Below are 23,044 nucleotides of genomic sequence, written 5' to 3'. Positions count from 1 at the left end.
CCCGGAAGCCAGCACCCACCATCCTGGTCTCCCAGAGTTTGGGTGACCCCTGGCACTGTTACTTCTGCAGAAAAGTAGTGGATTTAACCCCTACAGGGGCAGCGCCGTATCCTCTGGAGTTGTCTCCAGTCACCTAAAGAGACGTCTCAACTCATTTGGGCTGTAAATGGCTGAAGCGAAGGGCTTTTTCTTCTGCATCCCTTTCAAGTTCCCTCGGCAGGGACTACAATAAATCATCACATTATGACGCTGAAAGTTCATCTCTAAAAAGCTTTGTTTAGTTTGATGAGACTAATGGCGTCCAACGGCACAGTGCCGGGTACATAACGGGAAGTCCAAAAATACAGTTATTATTGGAATAAAAATTCAAGCTGGGCGCAGTGGCTCACGCCTGTAATCCGAGCACTTTGGGAGGCCGAGGCGGTGGATCATTTGAGACCAGATGTTCGAGACCAGCCTGGGCAACACGGCGAAACCCCGTCTCTACTAAAAATACAAAAATTAGTCGGCGTGGTGGCGGACGCCTGTAGTCCCAGCTACAGAGAGCCAAGATCGCACCACTGCACTGCAGCCTGGGCGACAGAGCAAGACCCTGTCTCAAAAAAAAAAAAAAAAAAAAAAAAATCAGCCAGGACTTGGAAAAAGAAATTTAAAAAAGGAAAATTCATGCAGCCAGTAACTATCGGAACACCACTCACCAGGCACTATGCTTAACTGGGGTTAAGTGCTGAGCAAAACCACGCCCCTCTCTAGATGGCTCTCTAGGTCCCACGACCATGGCTTAGGTGACACCGGCAGCTGCGCGCTCCACAGCCTGTCGAAAACACTCGGGAAACAAACATTGAGAGGAAAATACTCCTTCTGTGGGCCTTTAGGAAAACCGAGTGACTTTTTTCGTGAGGGGGACCCATCTTTGTAAGCATTCGCGGAAACGGCAGTTTTATTACCGCCGGGAAGGGTCCCCTGAGTGTGTGCCCCGTCTGAGTTCCGAGCTGGGAGGACCATGCCTTGCCAACCCCGCTGCTCGCAGCATCTGCTGGCGCTAGGCGAGGCATCGCTGCCCGGCCGGGGCTTCTCGGGTCTGGGGAAATCGAGGTCTCTGCAGCGGGGCAGCGCTGTCCACTGACTCCCCCCTCCCCCCGCACGCCCTTGCCCTCTTTCCCCCAGGTAGGGAAAGGTCTACGCGGGTCATAGCAGAGACGCCACGCCGCCCGTGGTGACGGCCGGTCCCGGGGAGGGGGCGCCGCCACTGCCATCCCGCAGCCCGCGCTCTCCACACCCCGCCGCAGACGCAGCGGACTGGTGGAGTGATGTCGGGAGATCGATCGAGAAGAATCTGGAAGAATCCGGTTAGACAGGGAAGCGGGCGGGGATGGGAGGGAGGGAGGAAGGGCCAGGGGAGGCCGCCGGGGAGATCCCGAGTCCGAGGGTCCCAGGAGAAGGCGGAGGGGGCAGGCAGCCAGAAGGAGGCAAGAACCAGAAAAAAAAAGAAAAAAAATTCCGAAGCGCCCGCAGCACTGAGCCCAAACCGGCTTAGTCCCGCCGTCTCTAGAAAGTTCTGCACCCGCCCCCTCTGTCCGCGCTCCCGCTCCTCCCAGCCCCTCCTTCGCGGCGGGGCGGGACCAATCGCTCCCCGAGCCGCTCCTGACCCACCTACCCCAGCTCTCGCGCCGCGTGCAGAGGTGCTCAAGCCTCCTCGCTGTCCGCAGTCGGTGCCGCCGCGTCCGGCCTCCCGCACGCCCCGCAGGTAGCGCCCCCGCCCGCGGCCCAGAGTGCGCTCGCGCCCGCACCAGCTCCCGGATAAACGGCGCGCCGCGCGGAGATGACAGCCGAGGAGATGAAGGCGACCGAGAGCGGGGCGCAGTCGGCGCCACTGCCCATGGAGGGAGTGGACATCAGCCCCAAACAGGACGAAGGCGTGCTGAAGGTGAGGGGCGGCGGGGCCTGCGGAGGCGACCGAACCCGGGACCCCGCGGGCCGCCCTTCCGCCGCGCCCGGAGCCCGCGGCCGGGCACGGGTCGAGGCGGCCGCCTTTGCAGCCTCGCGGCCGTCCCGCCGGGGGCCGGTGGCATCGCCGTCCCGGCCCGGGCTGCGTCGTTTAAGGCACCGAGGCCGGCCATGCGCTCGGCAGGGGGGCGGCCTAGGTGCGCGGGCCGAGGCCCCCCAGGCTCCCCAGCCGGCAGCGCCCGGTCCCGGGCAGGGGGTCGGGATTGCAGTGCCCACCCCGGCGCGCGCGGGGCGGCGGAGAGGGGCGGGGCGAGGCGACCGCCGCGGGCACCCGAGCCGCAGCCCGGGGCCAGGCCGGGCCTCCCACGCCACGCCGCCCCCGACCCCGCGGCCCCAGCGGAGCTGCCAGCCGCGGGCCGCCTAGTTGGTGGCGGTGCCAGGGCTCGCCCACCCGGGCGGTGGAACACGGGACAGGACGGGGAGCGACTCCCCACAGTGCTTTCCTGGCCCTTCGGCCTTTGTGCGACGCAGGCGCGACAGGGTTCCGGCGCCCTCCCGGGGTCCCCTGCCGACGCCGGGACCCAGCGAGGTCCCCACTCGCCGCGCGGCGCCCCCTCCCTCGGCCCGGGGGAGGCCGGGCGCGGGGCATGCCGGGAGCTGTAGTCCCCTCCCCCCTCCGCCGCCTCCCGGAGCCAGGGCTGCGGGGTGTGGGGCGGGGAGGAGGCGCTCTGCTGTGGAGCCTGCCGCCGAGTGACCGCTCGACTACAAATAGCCTGGGGAGCTGGGGGGAGGGCATCTTGACCTGGGCCAGGACAACCTGCCTTGGGTCGGAGCAGGTTCCAGGGAGACTCAGAGATGGTGAATTCCCCGCCTGCGTCTTATGCCTTCTCCCCATCCGCTGCTCCTCCTCATCCTGGCTTCCCACCGCTGAGCTCCGCGTGTGCGGCACCCGCCTCAGGGGGCCTTTACCTGGTCCAGAAGTGCATCTGTCTTTGCACCAGATTATTGGGGACCTCAAGCGTCTGCTCCAGCAGCTCTCCTGGGGCATGTGGCTTCCCCTTCTAGCTCCAGCGTCCTGCTGTTTTCTACGAGATTGTTATTCCAGGAAGGGTCATTTCCCCTTTGATCCGCCATTCCTTCCCTTTTACCTTTCTACTCCTCAAAGCCCCTGTATATTCTTCGTGGAAGCTTTCCCTTAGAGGGTAACCGCACACCTACCAGGTGGCGCTAAAGAAGCCTTTACGTTTCTAGGGAATACTACAGCCCTGGACTTACTACCAGTGAGGAATACTCAGCTCCCAAGTCAGAGTTTAAGGTCCCATGGAGAACCTCCGGGTTCACCTATAACCTGGTTTCTTCCTTACCTGTTTTGAACTGTTTCTATTCTCTTCACTCACTCCTCTCATTCTCCTGTCTCCAAACCAGACCTTAATCTGATGACCACTGGCATGAAGGAAGAAGGAGGAAGTGTGGCATAAATACTTCCCCCTTTGCCGATTATAATAATAATCTATTATTCAACCTTTTACTGGTCTAATCTTGCAACAACTGTAGGAGATAGGGATTATCATCACTGCTTTACAAATAAAGTGTAGAGAATTTTAAAAGCTTATCCATACAGCGGAAACTTGAACTCAGATCTCTCAGCCTTTTGTCTCCTTTTTCAAACCAAGTCTTGCTGCACCTCAAGAAAGACAAGAAGGTTAGTTGACTCCTAAGCCAAGCTGCTAGTAACTGAATCTGGAGGGACAAGTAGGCAGAGGAGGATGAACACAGAGAAGTCCCTTTATGTTCCCTCTGGAGGCTTGCAGGCAGTGCTGGTGCCCCTTTCTGCCCCAAACCCTGGGGTACTCACTTTCTCCCCCTTCCTCCCAGGTCATCAAGAGAGAGGGCACAGGTACAGAGATGCCCATGATTGGGGACCGAGTCTTTGTCCACTACACTGGCTGGCTATTAGATGGCACAAAGTTTGACTCCAGTCTGGATCGCAAGGACAAATTCTCCTTTGACCTGGGAAAAGGTAGGCGTGGTCAGTGGGCTGGTAGGATAGGTTCGAGGTGGACACAAGCTGTCACAAACAGAAACCATTTTCTCAGGACCAAGCTCAGGGAGGAATAGTTTATCACAGTCTGTTAACTCTTTCGGTCGCTTTTTTTTTTGTACCGTTCTGTAACTATATTGATCTCTGTCTCCCCTTCTCCTCATCACCTCCCAACACCTTACTCCCCCTTCAAAGGTGGACTGTCTTGCATCTTAAACTCTTTTTTGTTCAGGATCACGTGATCTTTTACAGTTCTTAGACCTGGTAGCACTTAATACAACCAAGTATCTCACCTTCTAGTCCCATTTCTAAAGGATGTCCAGCTTCCCCATGAGTGTGGTGCAGTAACTCTTCAGGAGCACTGTTTGAGCCCAGAATCAGAACCCTGCTAAGGCGGTCCTGTTTGCTTCTGTACCTGCAGGGGAGGTCATCAAGGCTTGGGACATTGCCATAGCAACCATGAAGGTGGGGGAGGTGTGCCACATCACCTGCAAACCAGAATATGCCTACGGTTCAGCAGGCAGTCCTCCAAAGATTCCCCCCAATGCCACACTTGTATTTGAGGTGAGTGTTTGGCCACTGAGATCCAGGCTAAGAGCCAGGCCTTATCTCAGCCCAATGCCTGGCTGCCCTCCAGCCCTTCCTGCTTCTTGGAGACAATGTAGCCACCAAGGCTGAGGGTCTGGCCTTATGGGAGGAGAAATGCAGAGGGCTCTGCTGCTGCTAGTAATGGAAGTAATAGAAGCTTCGGGTGGGAAGAGGGAGGCACAAGCTCCTCTCCAGACTCAAAGCATGGTCGGGGTTAAGGCATCTTTATCTCCAGAGCGGTACCCAGAATAATACTGAAAGGAGTCGGGAGGTCAGAAACTATGTCCCGTTATAAATGGCAATACAGAATATTGGTGCTCTAGAGATCAGAAGAGGGAGCAGTAGCTCCCCTGTGGGTCAAGGGCTGAGAAAAGGCTTCACTGAGGAGATAGAACTTGACATTGTTCAATCTGAAAATGGTTGAGCCAATCCGTGGGCCCTTGAATACTGAGAAACTGCTGAGAGACGTTGGGTAATCATTTCTAATACCTACCAGATTGGGCTCATCAGGTAGTGTGAATTAGGATTATCTGGGACACATCCTGATAGGTCCTTGTTAATAGAGCAGGTAGTAAATAGATTGCTCTCCTCAGCTTAACTGAAATCTACGTAGTCTGCCCACCTCTGCCAAAGTTGAGATTAGGGCAGCTCCCAAGAACTTAAAGTGCCCTCTACCCAACTCCTTGTGACTGCCCTTGTGGTCAGATCTGGCCTGGCAGTCAGTAGGGACTCTCATGGATGAGAAAGATAGTGTTTCGCTGCCCATGAGTTAGTATGGGAAGGAATTATGTCACATCTTGTCCCACAGGTGGAGTTGTTTGAGTTTAAGGGAGAAGATCTGACGGAAGAGGAAGATGGCGGAATCATTCGCAGAATACAGACTCGCGGTGAAGGCTACGCTAAGCCCAATGAGGGCGCTATCGTGGAGGGTGAGACAGTACAGTCTGGGCTTTCAATTCTAATTCTGATATTTAGGCCTTGTGTGGGTTTGGGCAAGTCACTTCCCTTCTCCGAGCCTATCTTCTTGTCCATAAAATGAGGGGTTGGACCATATTCTCTTCACATCACTCCAGATTTGAGAACACAGCTAGGAGAATCTTGGGGTGATGCAGGGAAGCTGATGGCATCTTTCCTCAGTCACCTGCCCTCTTACAACTGCCTGTCTTTCATGCCAGTTGCACTGGAGGGGTACTACAAGGACCAGCTCTTTGACCAGCGGGAGCTCCGCTTTGAGATTGGCGAGGGGGAGAACCTGGATCTGCCTTATGGTCTGGAGAGGGCCATTCAGCGCATGGAGAAAGGAGAACATTCCATTGTGTACCTCGAGCCCAGGTGAGGGGTGGGCACTTCGTAGAGTAGGCAGGCAGGCAAACCAAGATCAAAGATATAAAATGAATTGTAGAACCAGCTGTTTGTACCCTTTTTAACTCTGGCCACACCAAACACACACCCTTGTGATATCCTCAGTGTACTTAGAAGTGTGGCCACAACTGTCTACATCTCCTTGGATCTAAGCCCAATCTTTTCAGTCATAGTTGCTGCAGATTCTCTCCTCTGCCATCAAGATTTTCCTATCCCATTAATTCATTCAGTCATGACTGAAACAGCTACTACCTGCCAGGCACTGCTAAAAATTCCTAGGGGTTCAGAGACTAATAGAACATTGTTTCTGCCTTCTAATTCTAGCTCATTGTTTAGTGAGGTGCTATTTAAATTAGTAATCACACTGCTGCCCGGCTATGTTATTAGAAGGGTATGAAGGATGCTGAGGGACCATCTGACAGTGTGAAGAGGCCAGGGAAGATTTGCCAAACATTTGAACCAAGTCTCAAGGGATGGGAAGGTACTTTTCCAGGAAATGGACCGGAAGCCTTTTCAGCCTGGAGCAGGTTAAGTGTTGCCAAGATGACACGTAGTGTTTTTCACCCCTCCAGCTATGCTTTTGGCAGTGTTGGAAAGGAAAAGTTCCAGATCCCACCAAACGCTGAGCTGAAATATGAATTACACCTCAAGAGTTTTGAAAAGGTAAGTTTGCTCAGGGTCTTCCCATCTAAAGTCAAGTTCCACCCTGTACGTGACTCTGGGGTGGCTGACAACTTTGTTTCTCTCCTGGGGTGTGGCAGGCCAAGGAGTCTTGGGAGATGAATTCAGAAGAGAAGCTGGAACAGAGCACCATAGTGAAAGAGCGGGGCACTGTGTACTTCAAGGTGAGCCAACAGTCACTGTCCTAAGGACACTCCCAGGAAGAGTTGCTCTGAGCCTACCCTTCCCTTGGTGACTGAGATCATTTTCTGCCAAGAAGTGGACAGGTTGGCACCTGCCATCTTCACTTCATATATGTGAGCTTGCTGGCCTTGCCAGTGGGAGGGGTGGGAGCAGGAACCTCTTGTGGCCCATGTGTCACTGATGTCCGCAGGGTGTAAGAGCCTAGTGCCACTGGACCTGTGCCAGGTGCCTGAGCCTCTCTCCCATTCTAGGAAGGCAAATACAAGCAAGCTTTACTACAGTATAAGAAGATCGTGTCTTGGCTGGAATATGAGTCTAGTTTTTCCAATGAGGAAGCACAGAAGGCACAGGCCCTTCGACTGGCCTCTCACCTCAACCTGGCCATGTGTCATCTGAAACTACAGGCCTTCTCTGCTGCCATTGAAAGCTGTAACAAGGTGAGGCCCCCTCAGAAGGCATGGAAGCAGCATTCACAGGCAGAGTTGGCTGAGCTGCCAGCATGTCTGAAACTTCCTCTTGGTGACTAGGGCAGGGATAGCAGAGTGGATCAGTGGGAGCTCTGAGGTTACAGACCAAAGGCACGGATGTAAGTATTCATAGCAAGAACCTTAGCTTTAGTGGTGGGAAGCAGTTGGCAAGAAGTAGGAGGACACGGAATGGGAAGAATCACAAGAGTTTTCTTCCACCTTGGTTCTTAGCCTCTCCGCTTACCTACTTGGTTTATTCTAAAGTGAATGTTAATGTCTGAAGTCTTTTTATTTCGTCCAAAGACCTGCTGTCTTCCCTCTCTGCCTGTTGGATTAAATGAGGTTCCTTCCTAGACCCTGGATTGTTCCATTTAATGCCCCAGGCCTTGTTCTTCCTGGGGTGGAGCCAGCCATTTGCATTCCTCCTCCTCCACCTAAGGGGCACCTTTGGAACCCAGTCTTGGCCAGGTGAGCTACAAGCCCTGAGCTCCCACGATGTTGCTTCCTCTCTGCATCCTTTAGGCCCTAGAACTGGACAGCAACAACGAGAAGGGCCTCTTCCGCCGGGGAGAGGCCCACCTGGCCGTGAATGACTTTGAACTGGCACGGGCTGATTTCCAGAAGGTCCTGCAGCTCTACCCCAACAACAAAGCCGCCAAGACCCAGCTGGCTGTGTGCCAGCAGCGGATCCGAAGGCAGCTTGCCCGGGAGAAGAAGCTCTATGCCAATATGTTTGAGAGGCTGGCTGAGGAGGAGAACAAGGTGAGGACTGGGGTGGGGAACAGTTGGAATAGCATCCCTCCACTTAACCTGGCTACTGTGGGCTCTTTGTGCCTTTGGTTGTCTATGCCAATCCCGGAAACCAGAAGTTGCCTTTTCCCTGGAGCATTAAGGAGCACGTGTTCCCTGCTGTTGGGGCCAGTGTTCTGTGATCAGTGCTGGAAACCTACCCACAAGCCCCAGAAGTTGGGTTGGTTGCCCTGAGTGTAATTCCCGATTTATGTTTTCTTGTGGGCCAGGCACAGTGGCTCACACCTGCAGTCCCAGCACTTTGCAGGGTCAAAGTGGGAGGATCACTTGAACCCAGTAGGTAGAGACCTCAGTGACTTACGATGGCACCACTGCACCCCAGCTTGAGTGACAAAATGAGACCCTGTCTCAAAAAAAAAAAAAAAAGTGCTTTTTGTGTGTGATAAATAAATAATATACTTAGTTAAATTCAAACTGTACCAAAGTATACAGTCAAGTCTGCCTCCCCCACCAGAAGCAGCGGCCCCTTCAGGTTCTCGGATGGTTCCAGTGTATTGCATCAAGCCACAGGCAGACATTCATGTTGCTTTCTCCCTTTCCCCTAACAAGAGGCAACGTGATTCGGCTGTGCTTTTTTCATGTAATAGTAGCTGGAGGCTTATTTTACATCAGTATTTAAAGAACTTTTACATTCTTTCTTAGGCTTACATAGTATTCCATTGTATGGATACGGTTTATCTTAATCAGTCCCTTTTTAGTCTTCCAGTGGTTTTTTTTGTTTGTTTGTTTTTGGTTTTTTTGTTTTTTTTGTTTTTTTTGTTTTTCTGAGACAGAGTTTTGTTCTTGTTGCCCAGGCTGGAGTGCAGTGGCACGATCTTGGCTCACTGCAAACTCCACCTCCCGGGTTCAAGCGATTCTCCTGCCTCAGCCTCCCGAGTAGCTGGGATTACAGACGCCCGCCACCACACCCGGCTAATTTTTGTATTTTTAGTACAGATGAAGTTTCATCATGTTGACCAGGCTGTCTCGAACTCCTGACTTTAGTGATCTGCCCACCCCTGCCTCCCAAAGTGGTGGGATTACAGGCGTGAGCCACCACACCCAGTCAGTCTTAAACAGTGTTCTAAACCAGCACTGTCCAGTAGAAATACAGTATCAACCACATGTAATTCAAAATTTTCTGGTAACCATGTTAAAAAAGTGAAAAACAGCCGGGCGCGGTGGCTCACGCTTGTAATCCCAGCACTTTGGGAGGCCGAGGCGGGCGGATCACGAGGTCAGGAGATCGAGACCACGGTGAAACCCCGTCTCTACTAAAAATACAAAAAAAAATTAGCCGGGCGTGGTGGCGGGCACCTGTAGTCCCAGCTACTCGGAGAGGCTGAGGCAGGAGAATGGCGTGAACCCGGGAGGCGGAGCTTGCAGTGAGCCGAGATCGCACCACTGCACTCCAGCCTGGGCGACAGAGCAAGACTCCATCTCAAAAAAAAAAGGTGAAAAACAAATGGAATTAAATTTTAGTTGCATTTGTGTATTTTTCAAACCATCTTCAAAATCCAACATATATTTTGCACTAAAAACACGAGTTTGAACTAGCCACTTACAGTAGTGGCTACCATACGGGACAGTGCTGCTTAGAACAGCATTGCAGTGAATAACCTTGTGAGTTCATAATTTGTACATATACAAGTGTTTTGTTTTGTTTGAGACAGTGTCTCTTGCCCTGCCGCCCAGGCTGGAGTGCAGTGGCACAGTCTCAGTTCACTGTAACCTCTGCCTCCAGGGCTCAAGCGATCCTCTTGACTCAGCCTCCCGAGTAGCTGGGACTACAGGTGCATGCCACCACGCCCAGCTAATTTTTGTAATTTTTGTTGAGATGAGGTTTCACCATGTTGCCCAGGCTGATCTCAAACTTCTGGGCGCAAGCAATCTGACCACCTCAGCCTCCCAAAGTGCTGGGATTACAGGTGTAAGCCACCAGGCCTGGCCTATACAGGTATATCTTTAGGACAGATATAGGAGAATGGATGTATCTGTGTAATTCTGCTAGAAATTAAGTGTGTGTTTTTTCACTTGGGAAGTCAGCCCATTTGCTGTTCCTTTTCCTTGCAGGCCAAGGCAGAGGCTTCCTCAGGAGACCATCCCACTGACACAGAGATGAAGGAGGAGCAGAAGAGCAACACGGCAGGGAGCCAGTCTCAGGTGGAGACAGAAGCATAGCCCCTCTCCACCAGCCCTACTCCTGCGGCTGCCTGCCCCCCAGTCTCCCCACTCCACCCTGTTAGTTTTGTAAAAACTGAAGAATTTTGAGTGAATTAGACCTTTATTTTTCTATCTGGTTGGATGGTGGCTTTAGGGGAAGGGGGAAAGGCGTAGGCTGGGGGAATGAGGTGGGGAATCATTTTAGCTGGTGTCACCCCTCTTCCCTTCCTCCATTGCACATGAACATATGTCCATCCATATATATTCATCAGAATGTTAATTTATTTTGCTCCCTCTGTTAGGTCCATTTTCTAAGGGTAGAAGAGGCAAGTGGTAGGGATGGGGTCTGATATGAACCCAGGGTGGAGAGGGAGACTCCTGGGCAGCCGTTTTCCTCATCCTTTCCCTCTCCCGGTCCATTTCCAAACGTGGCCTCCATGTGGGTGCTAGGGACATGGGAAAAACCACTGCTATGCCATTTCTTCTCTCTGTTCCCTTCCTCACCCCCAACGGTGTGGCTGATGATGTCTTCTGGTGTCATGGTGACCACCCCTTGTTCCCTGTTCTGGTATTTCCCCTGTCAGTTTCCCCTCTCGGCCCTGTTGTGTCCCGAAATCCCCTCAGCCTCTGCACGTTGCTGAAGGTCCAGGCTTGCCTCAAGTTCCGTGCTTGAGCAATAAAGTGGAAACAATAAAACCTGGGTGTCAGACAACCCTTTCTGTTCAGCCTTGGAGGGGTGGGTATGGGTCGGTACATAATGGGTAGTGGAAAAATCAAGGGGTCACCCCCTTAGTCCCAGTTGAGCTTAAATAAGTGCAGCATCTCATATAGATGCCGTAGTTGGGCAGGAAGCAGCCTCACCACGCATGGCTTCCTGAGCACTGCACAGACTGCAGCTGGGACTTGTCTGCGGCTTCACCAGCACTCCCTCCCTCCAGCAACCTGGCAGTTTTTATGCCTCTGACACTTAGGAAGACGAAAGTATAAAGATCTAGAAGACTGGGACACCGTGCATGTTTGTTTTGAAGTTGGAATTGGTCTTCTACCTACCTCTGATCTGGCAGAGGTATCTGCATTTTGGTTTCTTAACAAGGTAAAACTCCTGGTGTCACTAACCTCCTCCTGTCAGATAACTTACATGATTAAGGTTAAGAGTAAAGCAGAGTGTTCATGCCCAGCTTCCTTCTCAGCCTTAACAGGAAAAGGCTTGTGCTTTTTTTCTAACTCTGCTTTGACCCTTAACTCCTATGGCATGATGGGGCCCTGGGAGAAGCCAGGCAGTACAATCCAGTCATGCTGAGCTGCCTCCAGATGATCCTGGCTCCAGGCCAGAGCCCGTGTCTGCCCTCATCCCTCTCTCCTACTGTGAGCTCTCCAGTCCTTTCCCAAAAGTGATGTGGTTGTCTGCTTAGCCACATGCCTATATAGTTCCTTCCAGAAGAAATTTATAATGGTGGAAGATGTATTTCTGTGTGAAAATTTTCACGGAGTCATACAACACAGCTGATGCTAGAGCCAGGATTAAAATTGGGGTGTGCAAGTCTCGCAGTGTGAGTATCCCTTGAGCCCAAGACACCAAGGATGCAGAGAACTGTGACTGTGCCACTGCATGCCAGCCTGGGCAAGAGAGTGAGACCCTGTCTCTTTTTTAAAAAAGTCCCAGTGTAACTGCTTTCTTACTGGGCTTACCTCACATCACAGCCCTGTGTTTGTGGTTTGTGTCTGGGTCCTCTTGGTATTTCAAAAGTAGTAGATTCTTACGCCTGCAGCCAACAGTAATCACTAACTCAAGCATTTATGGAGTAAGCCTAGCACTGTACTGACAGCATCACGAGTTAAACTTAATCCTTGCAACCATCCTACAAAGAAGGTATAACTTTAATAACCCTATTTACAGATAAGAAAACCAAGACTCAGAAGTTAAATGGAAAGGTATGCCTGAAAGGTGAGGTCTCTGAACTAAACCAGACTCTCCCGTGAGGTTCATTTGGCTGTGGGCAAGTCTTGAGCTTCTTTCCTCATCTGCAAAAATCGAAAGCATTCCTAAGATTTCTTCCAGCTCTACATCCTGTAGGATTCCAAGAATGTAAAACTGCATTTAACTGTAGAACATTTAGAGATAAGTCTTAGTTTATGTAACATTAAAACTGTCTAGTGAGGATGTTTTGTTAAAATGCCTACAAGTCTTTAAGCCTAAAAATAATCCTACCACATACTCGAGTCTGCCCTGGGTCAGTGCTACAAGTTCATTTCCCAGTCAGTTGTCCCTTCCTACCAACACTTAAATCTTTCTATATGCAGAGAAATGTGCCTGAAGAAAGAAATGCTAGTAGCAAGCAGTACTGTGAGCTTTTAACAAGCTTTGCAAGTGGTCTCTAGAAAAAATTAAAATACAGTTTATCTTGTCCTAGTGCTGGTTCTAACATTGAGTTCTATGAATTTTATCTCCCAAGTATTTCTACTTCCTCCATACTAGTACCGCTCCCTCTCATCACCATGCACTCCAGCCTGCTGTCCTGCAAAAGGCTCCTATCTTGGATTCCCTCCTGCCCCACCTGCAGTTCACTCTGTACTGCATCCAAATCGTGTCCCTCTGAGTACTTAAATCACTTTCAATGATTACCCATCCCATTTAGGCTAAAGAATCCTTATCACAGCCCACAAAACCCTGCAAGGCTTGGCAAAGTGCTCTTAACACTTGCCCTCAATACCAGCTTCGCCACCCTGAGGGTGAATGGAAGACTATATTCCATTTCCATTGGAGAAAAAATATGTGAAAGGCACTTTATGCAGGACTATTAAAGTGTAGTATCTTTTTAGAAAATGTCATTACTGGAAAAGAAGTTAGAAACCAGAACTTCTGAAACCTTATTCGTGTTACGTCTCAGTGACTAATTTTACCTTTCCAAATGCAAAACACCTCAGAACCTTATAACAAGTTGAAATGACAATGCACTAAGGGCAGTGCTGAATAAAACCAATGTAAGAGTCTGGACATTGTAAGTAAGGAAAATTTGTTCTCTTTCTGGGATTCATTATTGCTGCCTTATGGCTGCAGTTCCCCAGTTGTTTGCCAACCTCAGATAATGTGGATGCATTAACTATCCCCAGTTAGAAAACCTAGGAATAATAAAAACAATTTATCCTGTACTAAATGACACTCTACCATTTTTTTTTTGGAGATGGAGTCTTGCTCTGTTCCCCAGGCTGGAGTGCAGTGGCGCAATCTCGGCTCACTGGAATCTCCGCGTCCCAGGTTCAAGCAATTCTGTCTCAGCCTCCCAAGTCGCTGGGACCACAGGCGCACGCCACCACACCTGGCTAATTTTTGTATTTTTAGTAGAGACAGGGTTTCACCATATTGATCAGGCTGGTCATGAACTCCTGACCTCAGGTGATCCACCTGCCTCGGCCACCCAAAGTGCTGGGATTACAGGCGTGAGCCACTGCGCGCGGCCTATTTTTTCTTTTTTCTTTTTTTGTTTGTTTGAGACAGGGTCTCACTATTTTGCCCAGGCTCAGTGCAGTGGTGCAATTACAGCTCACTGCAGCCTTGACCTCCTGGGCTCAAGAGATCCTCCCAACTCAGCCTCTGGACTAGCTTGGAGGGACTACATGCACATGGTACCATGCCCAGCCTTTTTTTTTTTTTTTTTTTTGACAGAGGGTAGCTCTTGTTGCCCAGGCTGGAGTGCAATGGCGTGATCTCGGCTCACTGCAACATCCACCTCCCAGGTTCAAGCAACAATCCTGCCTTAGCCTCCAGTGTAGCTGGGATTACAAGTGCCTGTTACCATGCGCAGCTAATTTTTGTACTTTTAATAGAGACGGGGTTTCACCATGTTGGCCAGGCTGGTCTCGAACTCCTGACCTCAGGAGATCTGCCCGCCTCAGCCTCCTAAAGTGCTGGGATTACAGGCATGAGCCATTGCGCCCTGCCATGCTATACCAATTTGAGAGGCAAAGTAAGTGAATGGTCTCAGGGATGATCAAGAAAAAGCAATGCCGCCTTTCTTTTCTTTTTTCTTTTCTTTTCTTTTCTTTCTTTCTTTCTTCTTTCTTTCTTTCTTTCTCTTTCTTTCTTTTTCTTTCTTTCTTTTTCTTTCCCTCTCTGGCCCAGGCTACAATCTAATCGGCTTGCTGCTGCCCGCGCCGCAGACTGCCTGGGACTGCCGGCGCGCGCCACCGCTGCCTGCCTTTTCTCCTTTGGATGCAGGCACGCGTTCGCCATCTTGGCCACGCTGGTCGCCAGCTCCTGATGCCGAGTGCTCTGCCCGCCTCAGCCTCCCGAGGTACTGGGACTACAGACGGAGTCTCGCTCACCCAGTGCTCGGTGTTGCCCGGGCTGGAGGGCGGTGGCGTGGTCTGGCCTCGCGGCAGCCTCTACCCCCCGGCCGCCTGCCTTGGCCTGCCAGGGTGCTGGGATTGCAGCCCCTGCCCGGCCGCCGCCCCATCTGGAAGGTGGGGAGCGCCTCTGCCCGGCCGCCCCGTCTGGGAGGTGAGGAGCACCTCTGCCCGGCCGCCCCGTCTGGGAAGTGAGGAGCGCCTCTGCCCGGCCGCCCCGCCCGGGAAGAAGTGAGGAGCGCCTCTGCCCGGCCGCCCCGCCCGGGAAGAAGTGAGGAGCGCCTCTGCCCGGCCGCCCCGTCCGGGAAGAAGTGAGGAGCGCCTCTGCCCGGCCGCCCCGTCCGGGAAGAAGTGAGGAACGCCTCTGCCCGGCTGCCCCCATCCGGGAAGAAGTGAGGAGCGCCTCTGCCCGGCCGCCCCGTCCGGGAAGAAGTGAGGAGCGCCTCTGCCCGGCCGCCCCATCCGGGAAGAAGTGAGGAGCGCCTCTGCCTGGCCACCCATCGTCTGGGAAGTGAGGAGCGCCTCTGCCCGGCCACCCACCGTCTGGGAAGTGAGGAGCGCCTCTGCCCGGCCGCCCCGTCTGGGAAGTGAGGAACGCCTCTGCCCGGCCGCCCCGTCTGGGAAGTGAGGAGTGCCTCTGCCCGGCCGCCCCGTCTGGGAAGTGAGGAGCGCCTCTGCCCGGCCACCCACCGTCTGGGAAGTGAGGAGCGCCTCTGCCCGGCCACCCACCGTCTGGGAAGTGAGGAGCGCCTCTGCCCGGCCACCCACCGTCTGGGAAGTGAGGAGCGCCTCTGCCCGGCCGCCCCGTCTGGGAAGTGAGGAGTGCCTCTGCCCGGCCGCCCCGTCTGGGAAGTGAGCAGTGCCTCTGCCCGGCCGCCCCGTCTGGGAAGTGAGGAGCGCCTCTGCCCGGCCACCCACCGTCTGGGAAGTGAGGAGCGCCTCTGCCCGGCCACCCACCGTCTGGGAAGTGAGGAGCGCCTCTGCCCGGCCACCCACCGTCTGGGAAGTGAGGAGCGCCTCTGCCCGGCCACCCACCGTCTGGGAAGTGAGGAGCGCCTCTGCCCGGCCACCCATCGTCTGGGAAGTGAGGAGTGCCTCCGCCCGGCCGCCCCGCCCGGGAAGAAGTGAGGAGCGCCTCTGCCCGGCCGCCCCGTCCGGGAAGAAGTGAGGAGCGCCTCTGCCCGGCCGCCCCGCCCGGGAAGAAGTGAGGAGCGCCTCTGCCCGGCCGCCCCGTCCGGGAAGAAGTGAGGAGCGCCTCTGCCCGGCCGCCCCGCCTGGGAAGAAGTGAGGAGCGCCTCTGCCCGGCCGCCCCGTCCGGGAAGAAGTGAGGAGCGCCTCTGCCCGGCCGCCCCGTCCGGGAAGAAGTGAGGAGCGCCTCTGCCCGGCCGCCCTGTCTGGGAAGTGAGGAGCGCCTCTGCCCGGCCGCCCCGTCCGGGAAGAAATGAGGAGCACCTCTGCCCGGGCGCCCCATCCGGGAAGAAGTGAGGAGCGCCTCTGCCCGGCCGCCCCGTCCGGGAAGAAGTGAGGAGCGCCTCTGCCCGGCCGCCCCATCCGGGAAGAAGTGAGGAGCGCCTCTGCGGGGTCACCCATCGTCTGGGAAGTGAGGAGCGCCTCTGCCCGGCCGCCCCGTCTGGGAAGTGAGGAGCGCCTCTGCCCGGCCGCCCCGTCTGGGAAGTGAGGAGTGCCTCTACCCGGCCGCCCCGTCTGGGAAGTGAGCAGCGCCTCTGCCCGGCCGCCCCGTCCGGGAAGAAGTGAGGAGCGCCTCTGCCCGGCCGCCCCGTCCGGGAAGAAGTGAGGAGCGCCTCTGCCCGGCCGCCCCGTCCGGGAAGAAGTGAGGAGCGCCTCTGCCCGGCCGCCCCGTCCGGGAAGAAGTGAGGAGCGCCTCTGCCCGGCCGCCCCGTCCGGGAAGAAGTGAGGAGCGCCTCTGCCCGGCCGCCCCGTCTGGGAAGTGAGGAGCGCCTCTGCCCGGCCGCCCCGTCCGGGAAGAAATGAGGAGCGCCTCTGCCCGGGCGCCCCATCCGGGAAGAAGTGAGGAGCGCCTCTGCACAGCCACCCATCGTCTGGGAAGTGAGGAGCGCCTCTGCCCGGCCACCCACCGTCTGGGAAGTGAGGAGCGCCTCTGCCCGGCCGCCCCGTCCGGGAAGAAGTGAGGAGCGCCTCTGCCCGGCCGCCCCGTCTGGGAGGTGAGGAGCGCCTCTGCCCGGCCACCCATCGTCTGGGAGGTGAGGAGCGCCTCTGCCAGGCCACCCATCGTGTGGGAGGTGAGGAGCGCCTCTGCCCGGCCACCCATCATCTGGAAAGTGAGGAGCGCCTCTGCCCGGCTGCCCCATCTGGGAAGTGAGCAGTGCCTCTGCCCGGACACCCATCGTCTGGGAGATGAGGAGCGCCTCTGCCCGGCCGCCCATCGTCTGGGAAGTGAGGAGCGCCTCTGCCCGGCCACCCATCGTCTGGGAAGTGAGGAGCGCCTCTGCCCGGCCACCCATCGTCTGGGAAGTGAGGAGCGCCTCTGCCCGGCCACCTATCGTCTGGGAAGAAGTGAGGAGCGTCTCTGCCTGGCCGCCCCGTCTGGGAAGTGAGGAGCCCCTCTGCCCGGCCGCCCCGTGTCTGGGTAGAAGTGAGGAGCTCCTCTGCCTGGCCGCTCCGTCTGGGAGGTCTACCACGGAGGCCAGAAGCAATGTGGGGGCTGGACGTGGTGGCTCACGCCTGTGGTCCCGGCACTCTGGGGGGGCGAGGCGGGTTGATCACTTCGGGCTAGGAGTTCGAGACCAGTCTGGCCAACTTGGCGAAACATGAAGAATACAACAGACAAACCAACCAACCAACTCAATGACAACAAAACAGGTCTACCCTGGAGTCATACTCTAATTTTTTCTATTTTCCTCCCTTTCTGATCCTTTATCCCACTTTCTTTTTCTTCCTCTTCCTTCTCCCTCTTCTTTGTCAAATAGAGGATTGAGTTATTATCACTGATCCATATAAAGTCCCTCTCTCATTTATTTTAACTCCCACCCCCATTTCTATTCCCCGACTTCCCATGTGCAACCTTCCTAATATGTTTGATACGCATCTTTTTGTTTGTATGTATTTTTAGAAAATGTTTATTGTTTTTGTATGCAAAAAAAAATTAATAAAAAAAAAAAAAAAAAAAGAAAAAGCAATGCCTTTGTGAATGTCCAGGGTCCTGTGGCTAGAAGAGAGGATCAGCATGTATATTCCATATTCCATTGGCTCTTCAGTCTCCTGTTTTAGAAGTGCATCAGACATAAACTGATTTGTATTTTTAGGTGAAATTCACGTTTTTAGGTGAAACAAAGTTAACCATTTTAAACTCAACAGTTTGGTGACCATTTAGTCTTTACCGTGTTATCTAGTTCCAAAACGTCTTCCTCATTCTTTGTGTTTTAACCCTATCTCCTAATGTTTAAGTGACATAGTGACAGTGAACTTCTCATCCATCAGTAGTCTTGAGCAGACAACCCTGATGAGTTACTTCTAGGATTAAAGCTTCCCAGAGTTGGTGGTGCATTTTAACAGGGGCAAACTTGAGGAAGGCAGTGAGACTAGAATTCTGAATAACAGCATTTCATTCAGTGCAGAGCTGCCCCACACTCTGCCAGTTTCTAGGTCAAAAAACCTAACTTTTCCGACACTTTAATATGCTAAGGTGTACCATGAATGAGAGAGGGGAGGGGGAGATGGTGATATAAGCCAAACCAAGCCCATTAAGAAGCCTGGACCCTGCCCCCAAGGTGGTGAGGCTGTGGGCCTCATGTTTTGAAAGATCTTTGGAAACCCTGTTTCTTACCTGGGCACCCTGGGCAAACAGAAACCATTCTGTCTACTGTTGGAGGATGAATTAGACAAAGAATCTTCCTAGAAATGCTTCCCACTGGCCGGGCGCGGTGGCTCATGCCTGTAATCCCAGCACTTTGGGAGGCTGAGGCAGGCAGATCATGAGGTCAGGAGATCGAGACCATCCTGGCTAACATGGTGAAACCCCGTCTACTAAAAATACAAAAAATTAGCTGGGCATGGTGGCGGTTGTCTGTAGTCCCAGCTACTCAGGAGGCTGAGGCAGGAGAATGGCGTGAACCCGGAAGGCAGAGCTTGCAGTGAGCGAAGATCACGCCACTGCACTCCAGCCTGGGCGACAGAGCGAGACTCCATCTTAAAAAAAAAAAAAAAAAGAAGGAAAGAAATGCTTCCCACTTAATCCCCCCCATCCTCTCCTATGGAGATTTCTATTGTTTGTAAAGAATATGCCACCCATACAACTGTATCCATGTCACCTAACCAGGAAGATACCCTAATTAGACAGTTTTGGGGAGCAAGACAACCAGCAGAAAGAGTGCTTGGCTTAGACAAGATGGAGTTTAGATGGCGCCCGAAGAGACCTAACAACCATCCAACTAGAAAGGGGCCAAGACCAGGAGTGCTCTTTGTGGAGCCAGGGATCTGTCCATATGGCTTTGCAATGCCTAGTCATACAAAACACTCACTGTACTTAAAGTAACTGATGCAAGGTGGGGAGAGGCACAGGCATGGAAGGACTTGACTTGTGCCCTATTTCTTGGAGACCTATCTTTCCTGCCTTTCTAACTTTATTTGGCTCTCTTGACAAAAGCCAAAAAGCGTGGTATAGAAGTTGTGATCTGGCCGGGCGCGGTGGCTCACGCTTGTAATCCCAGCACTTTGGGAGGCCGAGGCGGGCGGATCACGAGGTCAGGAGATCGAGACCACGGTGAAACCCCGTCTCTACTAAAAAATACAAAAAATTAGCCGGGCGTGGTGGCGGGCGCCTGTAGTCCCAGCTACTCGGAGAGGCTGAGGCAGGAGAACGGCGTGAACCCGGGAGGCGGAGCTTGCAGTGAGCCGAGATTGCGCCACTGCACTCCAGCCTGGGCGACAGAGCAAGACTCCGTCTCAAAAAAAAAAAAAGAAGTTGTGATCATAAGGCTAGGCATGGTGGCCTGTAATCCCAGCACTTTGGGAGGCCAAGCACTTTGATCACCTGAGGTCAGGAGTTCAAGACCAGCCTGGCCAACATGGTGAAACCCTGTCTCTACTACAAAAAAAAATTGTCTGGGCATGGTCGTGGACACCTGTAATCCCAGCTACTCAGGAGTCTGAGAAAGGAGAGTCGCTTGAACCTGGGAGGCGGAGGTTGCGGTGAGCCAAGATCACACCATTGCACTCTAGCCTGGGCAAGAAGAGTGAAACTCTCAAAAAAGTGAAAAAGAAGGCCGGATGCAGTGGCTCACGCCTGTAATCCCAGCACTTTGGGAAGCCAAGGCCGGTGCATCACGAGGTCAGGAGATTGAGACCATCCTGGGTAACACGGTGAAACCCCTTCACTACTAAAAATACAAAAAATTAGCCGGGCGTGGTGGCAGGCGCCTGTAGTCCCAGCTACTCGGGAGGCTGAGGCAAGAGAATGGCGTGAACCCAGAGGGCAGAGCTTGCAGTGAGCTCTTGCAGATCGCGCCACTGCACTCCAGCCTAGGCGACAGAGCAAGACTCCGTCTCAAAAAAAAAAAAGTAAAAAAGTTGTGATCATAATTACATGACCTTCATGGCAAACATATTCTACAATTAAAAACAGACACCCCGTGTCACAGAAAGATCCAGACCAAGAAACCCAAATGATGAGGAAGATAAAACTAAGGCATTGGGGAATCTTGGGTTGGGGTCTGATCTTAGGTAACTGGGTCAGACCAAGGCACCTGATGAAAGAAGCTGGGTGATCTCACCTCTTGTTCTGAGTTATTTAGTAATAAATTTCTTTTAAAACCACTTCAGAGGTAAATTTTTTTTTTTTTTTTTTTTGGAGACAGAGTCTCACTTCCCCCAGCCTGGAGTGCAGTGGCACCATCTTGGCTCACTGCAACCTCTGCCTCTTGGGCTCAGGAGATCTTCCCGCCTCAGCCTTCTGAGTAGCTGGGACCACAAGCATGCACCACCATGTCCAGCTAATTTTTGCATTTTTGGTGGAGTCACGATTTTGCCATGTTGTCCAGGCTGGTCTTGAACTCCTGAGCTCAAGCGATCTGCCTGCCTCAGTCTCCAAAAGTGCTGGAATTACAGGCATGAGCCTCCACAGCCAACTTAGAGGTGAACATTTTGATACTGGTTTTGGTTTTCCCACCTTAAAGGCCTAATATGAAGCTTAGGGTTTAAACTAGGATGAGAGAATAGAGATGGGGTAGAACATGGGGTGAGGGAGCATGCAACTGCTCTGTAAATGAGAAAATTTATTCAAAGCACCAGGAATACCTGTGGGACCCAGTGCCTTTTAATGGACATGGCCATCTCACAGTACACAACCAGAAATATGAACTTGTAACACAGTTCAGCCTCAGAATATATCTGCAGTCTCCAGTATTTGTCCAGACTTCCTCCAGTTTACTGTTCTGACCTGCTGTTCTTTCTTATCTGGCTGTCAGTTCCACTGGGACATCTAGGGAAAAATCTGCCACCCCCTTCCCCCAAGAAAAGGTCTTGCCCTCCAGCCTCCTCCCACTATGTACAGACATAGGAAGTAGGGACAAGCCAGGCATGGTGGCTCACGCTTGTAATCCCATCTACCCAAGAGGCTGAGACACGAGAATCTCTTGAGCCTGGGAGGCGGAGGTTGCAATGAGCCCAGATCGCACCACTGCACTCCAGCCTGGGTGACAGAGCAAGACTCAAAGAAAAAAAGAAAGAAAAAGAAAAAAAGGGGCCGGGTGCAGTGGCTCACGCCTGTAATTCCAGCACTTTGGGAGGCAGAGGCGGGAAGATCAAGAAGTCGAGATCAAGACCATTCTGGCCAACATGGTGAAACCCCGTCTCTACTAATAAAGTACAAAAATTAGCTGGGCGGCCGGGCATGGTGGCTCACGCCTGTAATCCCAGCACTTTGGAAGGCCGAGGCGGGTGGATCACGAGGTCAGAAGATCGAGACCATCCTGGCTAACACGGTGAAACCCCGTCTCTACCAATAAAGTACAAAAATTAGCTGGGCGGCCGGGCATGGTGGCTCACGCCTGTAATCCCAGCACTTTGGAAGGCCGAGGCGGGTGGATCACGAGGTCAGAAGATCAAGACCATCCTGGCTAACACGGTGAAACCCCGTCTCTACTAAAAATACAAAAAATTCTCGGGCATCTGTAGTCCCAGCTACTCCGGAGGCTGAGGCAGAAGAATGGCGTGAGCCCGGGAGGCGGAGCTTGCAGTGAGCCGAGATCGCACCACTGCACTCCAACCTGGGTGACAGAGCGCGACTCCGTCTCAAAAAAAAAAAAAAATTAGCTGGGCGTGGTGGCGCTCGCCTGTAGTCTCAGCTACTCGCAAGGCTGAGGCAGGAGAATTGCTTGAACCTGGGAGGCAGAGGTTGCAGTGACCCGAGATCGCGCCACTGCACTCCAGCCTGGCAACAGAGCGAGACTCCGTCTCAAAAAAAAAAAAAAAAAAAAAAAAAAAGATAAAAAGGAACAGCCCCTGGTCCAAAATCCCAGATAAGGTAGAATCATTTTTTTTTTGAAACACCAAGTGCAAGTCAGCCTGGGTTTTTAGACCTAAATCTAAAAATGTATTGAACACCTGCATGATTTCATAAATACTGCCCTGATTGATGAGGCACCCCAAAGAAAGGCAGAACTGGATTCAACATGGAAAGAAAGTATCCCAAGAAGCCAGCCATGAGAGTGACAGTCCCATCTGTGCTACAAGAGTAAGGCCACTGAGGGTGAGATGAAAGAGCTTTGTGCTGGGGGGCCACAAGACAGAGCAGATCTGGAATCCAGGCAACCTTCACTTCCAGCCTGAAGACTCTCCTACGAACTATGATAGTAAATGATGGAGAGGCCCTAGGGTTTGGGATCAAACAATTCTCGTTTGAGCACGCACCCCGCCCCACAATCCTTCCTTCTGCCATTTTACTTAATCTTGCTGAACCTGTTTTCCTCTGCCAAAAAAAAAAAGCTCATAGTGGCTGAACTAATTATGTGAAATACGTGAAATGTGCTTTGCAGCAGGTGGCTTTTAAACTACTGACCAGAAAACACATACACTGAAAAAAAATTTTTTTACATTATAAGCCAGTATACACATGTAAGTATAAACAATTGAAACAAGAGTTTCACAAAAACTATACTTACCTTACTACTTGGGAGTCACTTGGTATATTACTATTGTATTTAATTTTTCATATGCTGATTGCAACTCACTACATTGTTTTCACTCCTAATGGGTAGCTAGTTTTTTAAAAACTTTTCAAAACCATGCAATTATCAGTTATTACGAAGATTTGTAAGATTCTCAGGAATGGTCTGATGGCTAGGAATCTTCATTACCAGGGAAACAAAGGAAAAAGGTCAAGGTTATTAGGTCAAGCCCTTGGGAGCCCTGTTGCCAAGGGAACAGATCGGCCACGTCAGGGTTGGTTTACCCACGGGCTGCAGCCCTGTGGAGAAAAAGAGTGGCCCGTGGGCCTGTCACT

The 23,044-nt window shown here is 52.8% G+C and overlaps 1 protein-coding gene and 1 long non-coding RNA gene across 3 annotated transcripts; one reads left to right on the top strand and one right to left on the bottom strand.

The window, feature by feature from the left end:
• Positions 1–1,449: 1,449 nt before the first annotated feature.
• Positions 1,450–10,917, top strand: FKBP4 (FKBP prolyl isomerase 4). Of its 2 annotated transcripts, none has more exons than XM_055281090.2 (10): positions 1,450–1,927; positions 3,823–3,967; positions 4,410–4,552; positions 5,385–5,505; positions 5,752–5,908; positions 6,511–6,601; positions 6,700–6,783; positions 7,054–7,239; positions 7,792–8,031; positions 10,132–10,917. In XM_055281090.2, the coding sequence occupies exons 1-10, from the start codon at positions 1,823–1,825 to the stop codon at positions 10,237–10,239; spliced, it is 1,380 nt and encodes a 459-aa protein (XP_055137065.1). In that variant the 5' UTR covers positions 1,450–1,822; the 3' UTR covers positions 10,240–10,917. The 2 variants fall into 2 exon arrangements, with proteins under 2 accessions (XP_055137065.1, XP_063495987.1); XM_063639917.1 differs by lacking the exon at positions 1,450–1,927 and adding an exon at positions 2,647–2,805.
• A 1,164-nt stretch (positions 10,918–12,081) lies between these two features.
• On the bottom strand, positions 12,082–23,012 carry LOC129483536 (uncharacterized). Its single transcript, XR_008658080.2, has 2 exons — positions 22,704–23,012; positions 12,082–12,289 (listed from the first exon to the last, which is right to left on the bottom strand). It is a non-coding gene; the product is annotated as an uncharacterized lncRNA (long non-coding RNA).
• Positions 23,013–23,044: the final 32 nt, after the last annotated feature.

This window comes from Symphalangus syndactylus, chromosome 5 (genome assembly GCF_028878055.3).
Source record: "Symphalangus syndactylus isolate Jambi chromosome 5, NHGRI_mSymSyn1-v2.1_pri, whole genome shotgun sequence".
NCBI classification, from domain to species: domain Eukaryota; kingdom Metazoa; phylum Chordata; class Mammalia; order Primates; family Hylobatidae; genus Symphalangus; species Symphalangus syndactylus.
The sequence above is the reverse complement of the archived record's forward strand: the minus strand, read 5'-3'. Positions and strand labels throughout refer to the sequence as shown.

Coding starts and splice junctions, on each gene's coding strand:
- FKBP4 (XM_055281090.2), top strand. CDS start 1,823: ATGACAGCCGAGGAGATGAAGGCGACCGAGAGCGGGGCGCAGTCGGCG. Junction 4,553..5,384: donor ATGCCACACTTGTATTTGAG/GTGAGTGTTTGG, acceptor CTTGTCCCACAG/GTGGAGTTGTTTGAGTTTAA. Junction 6,602..6,699: donor ACCTCAAGAGTTTTGAAAAG/GTAAGTTTGCTC, acceptor GGGGTGTGGCAG/GCCAAGGAGTCTTGGGAGAT.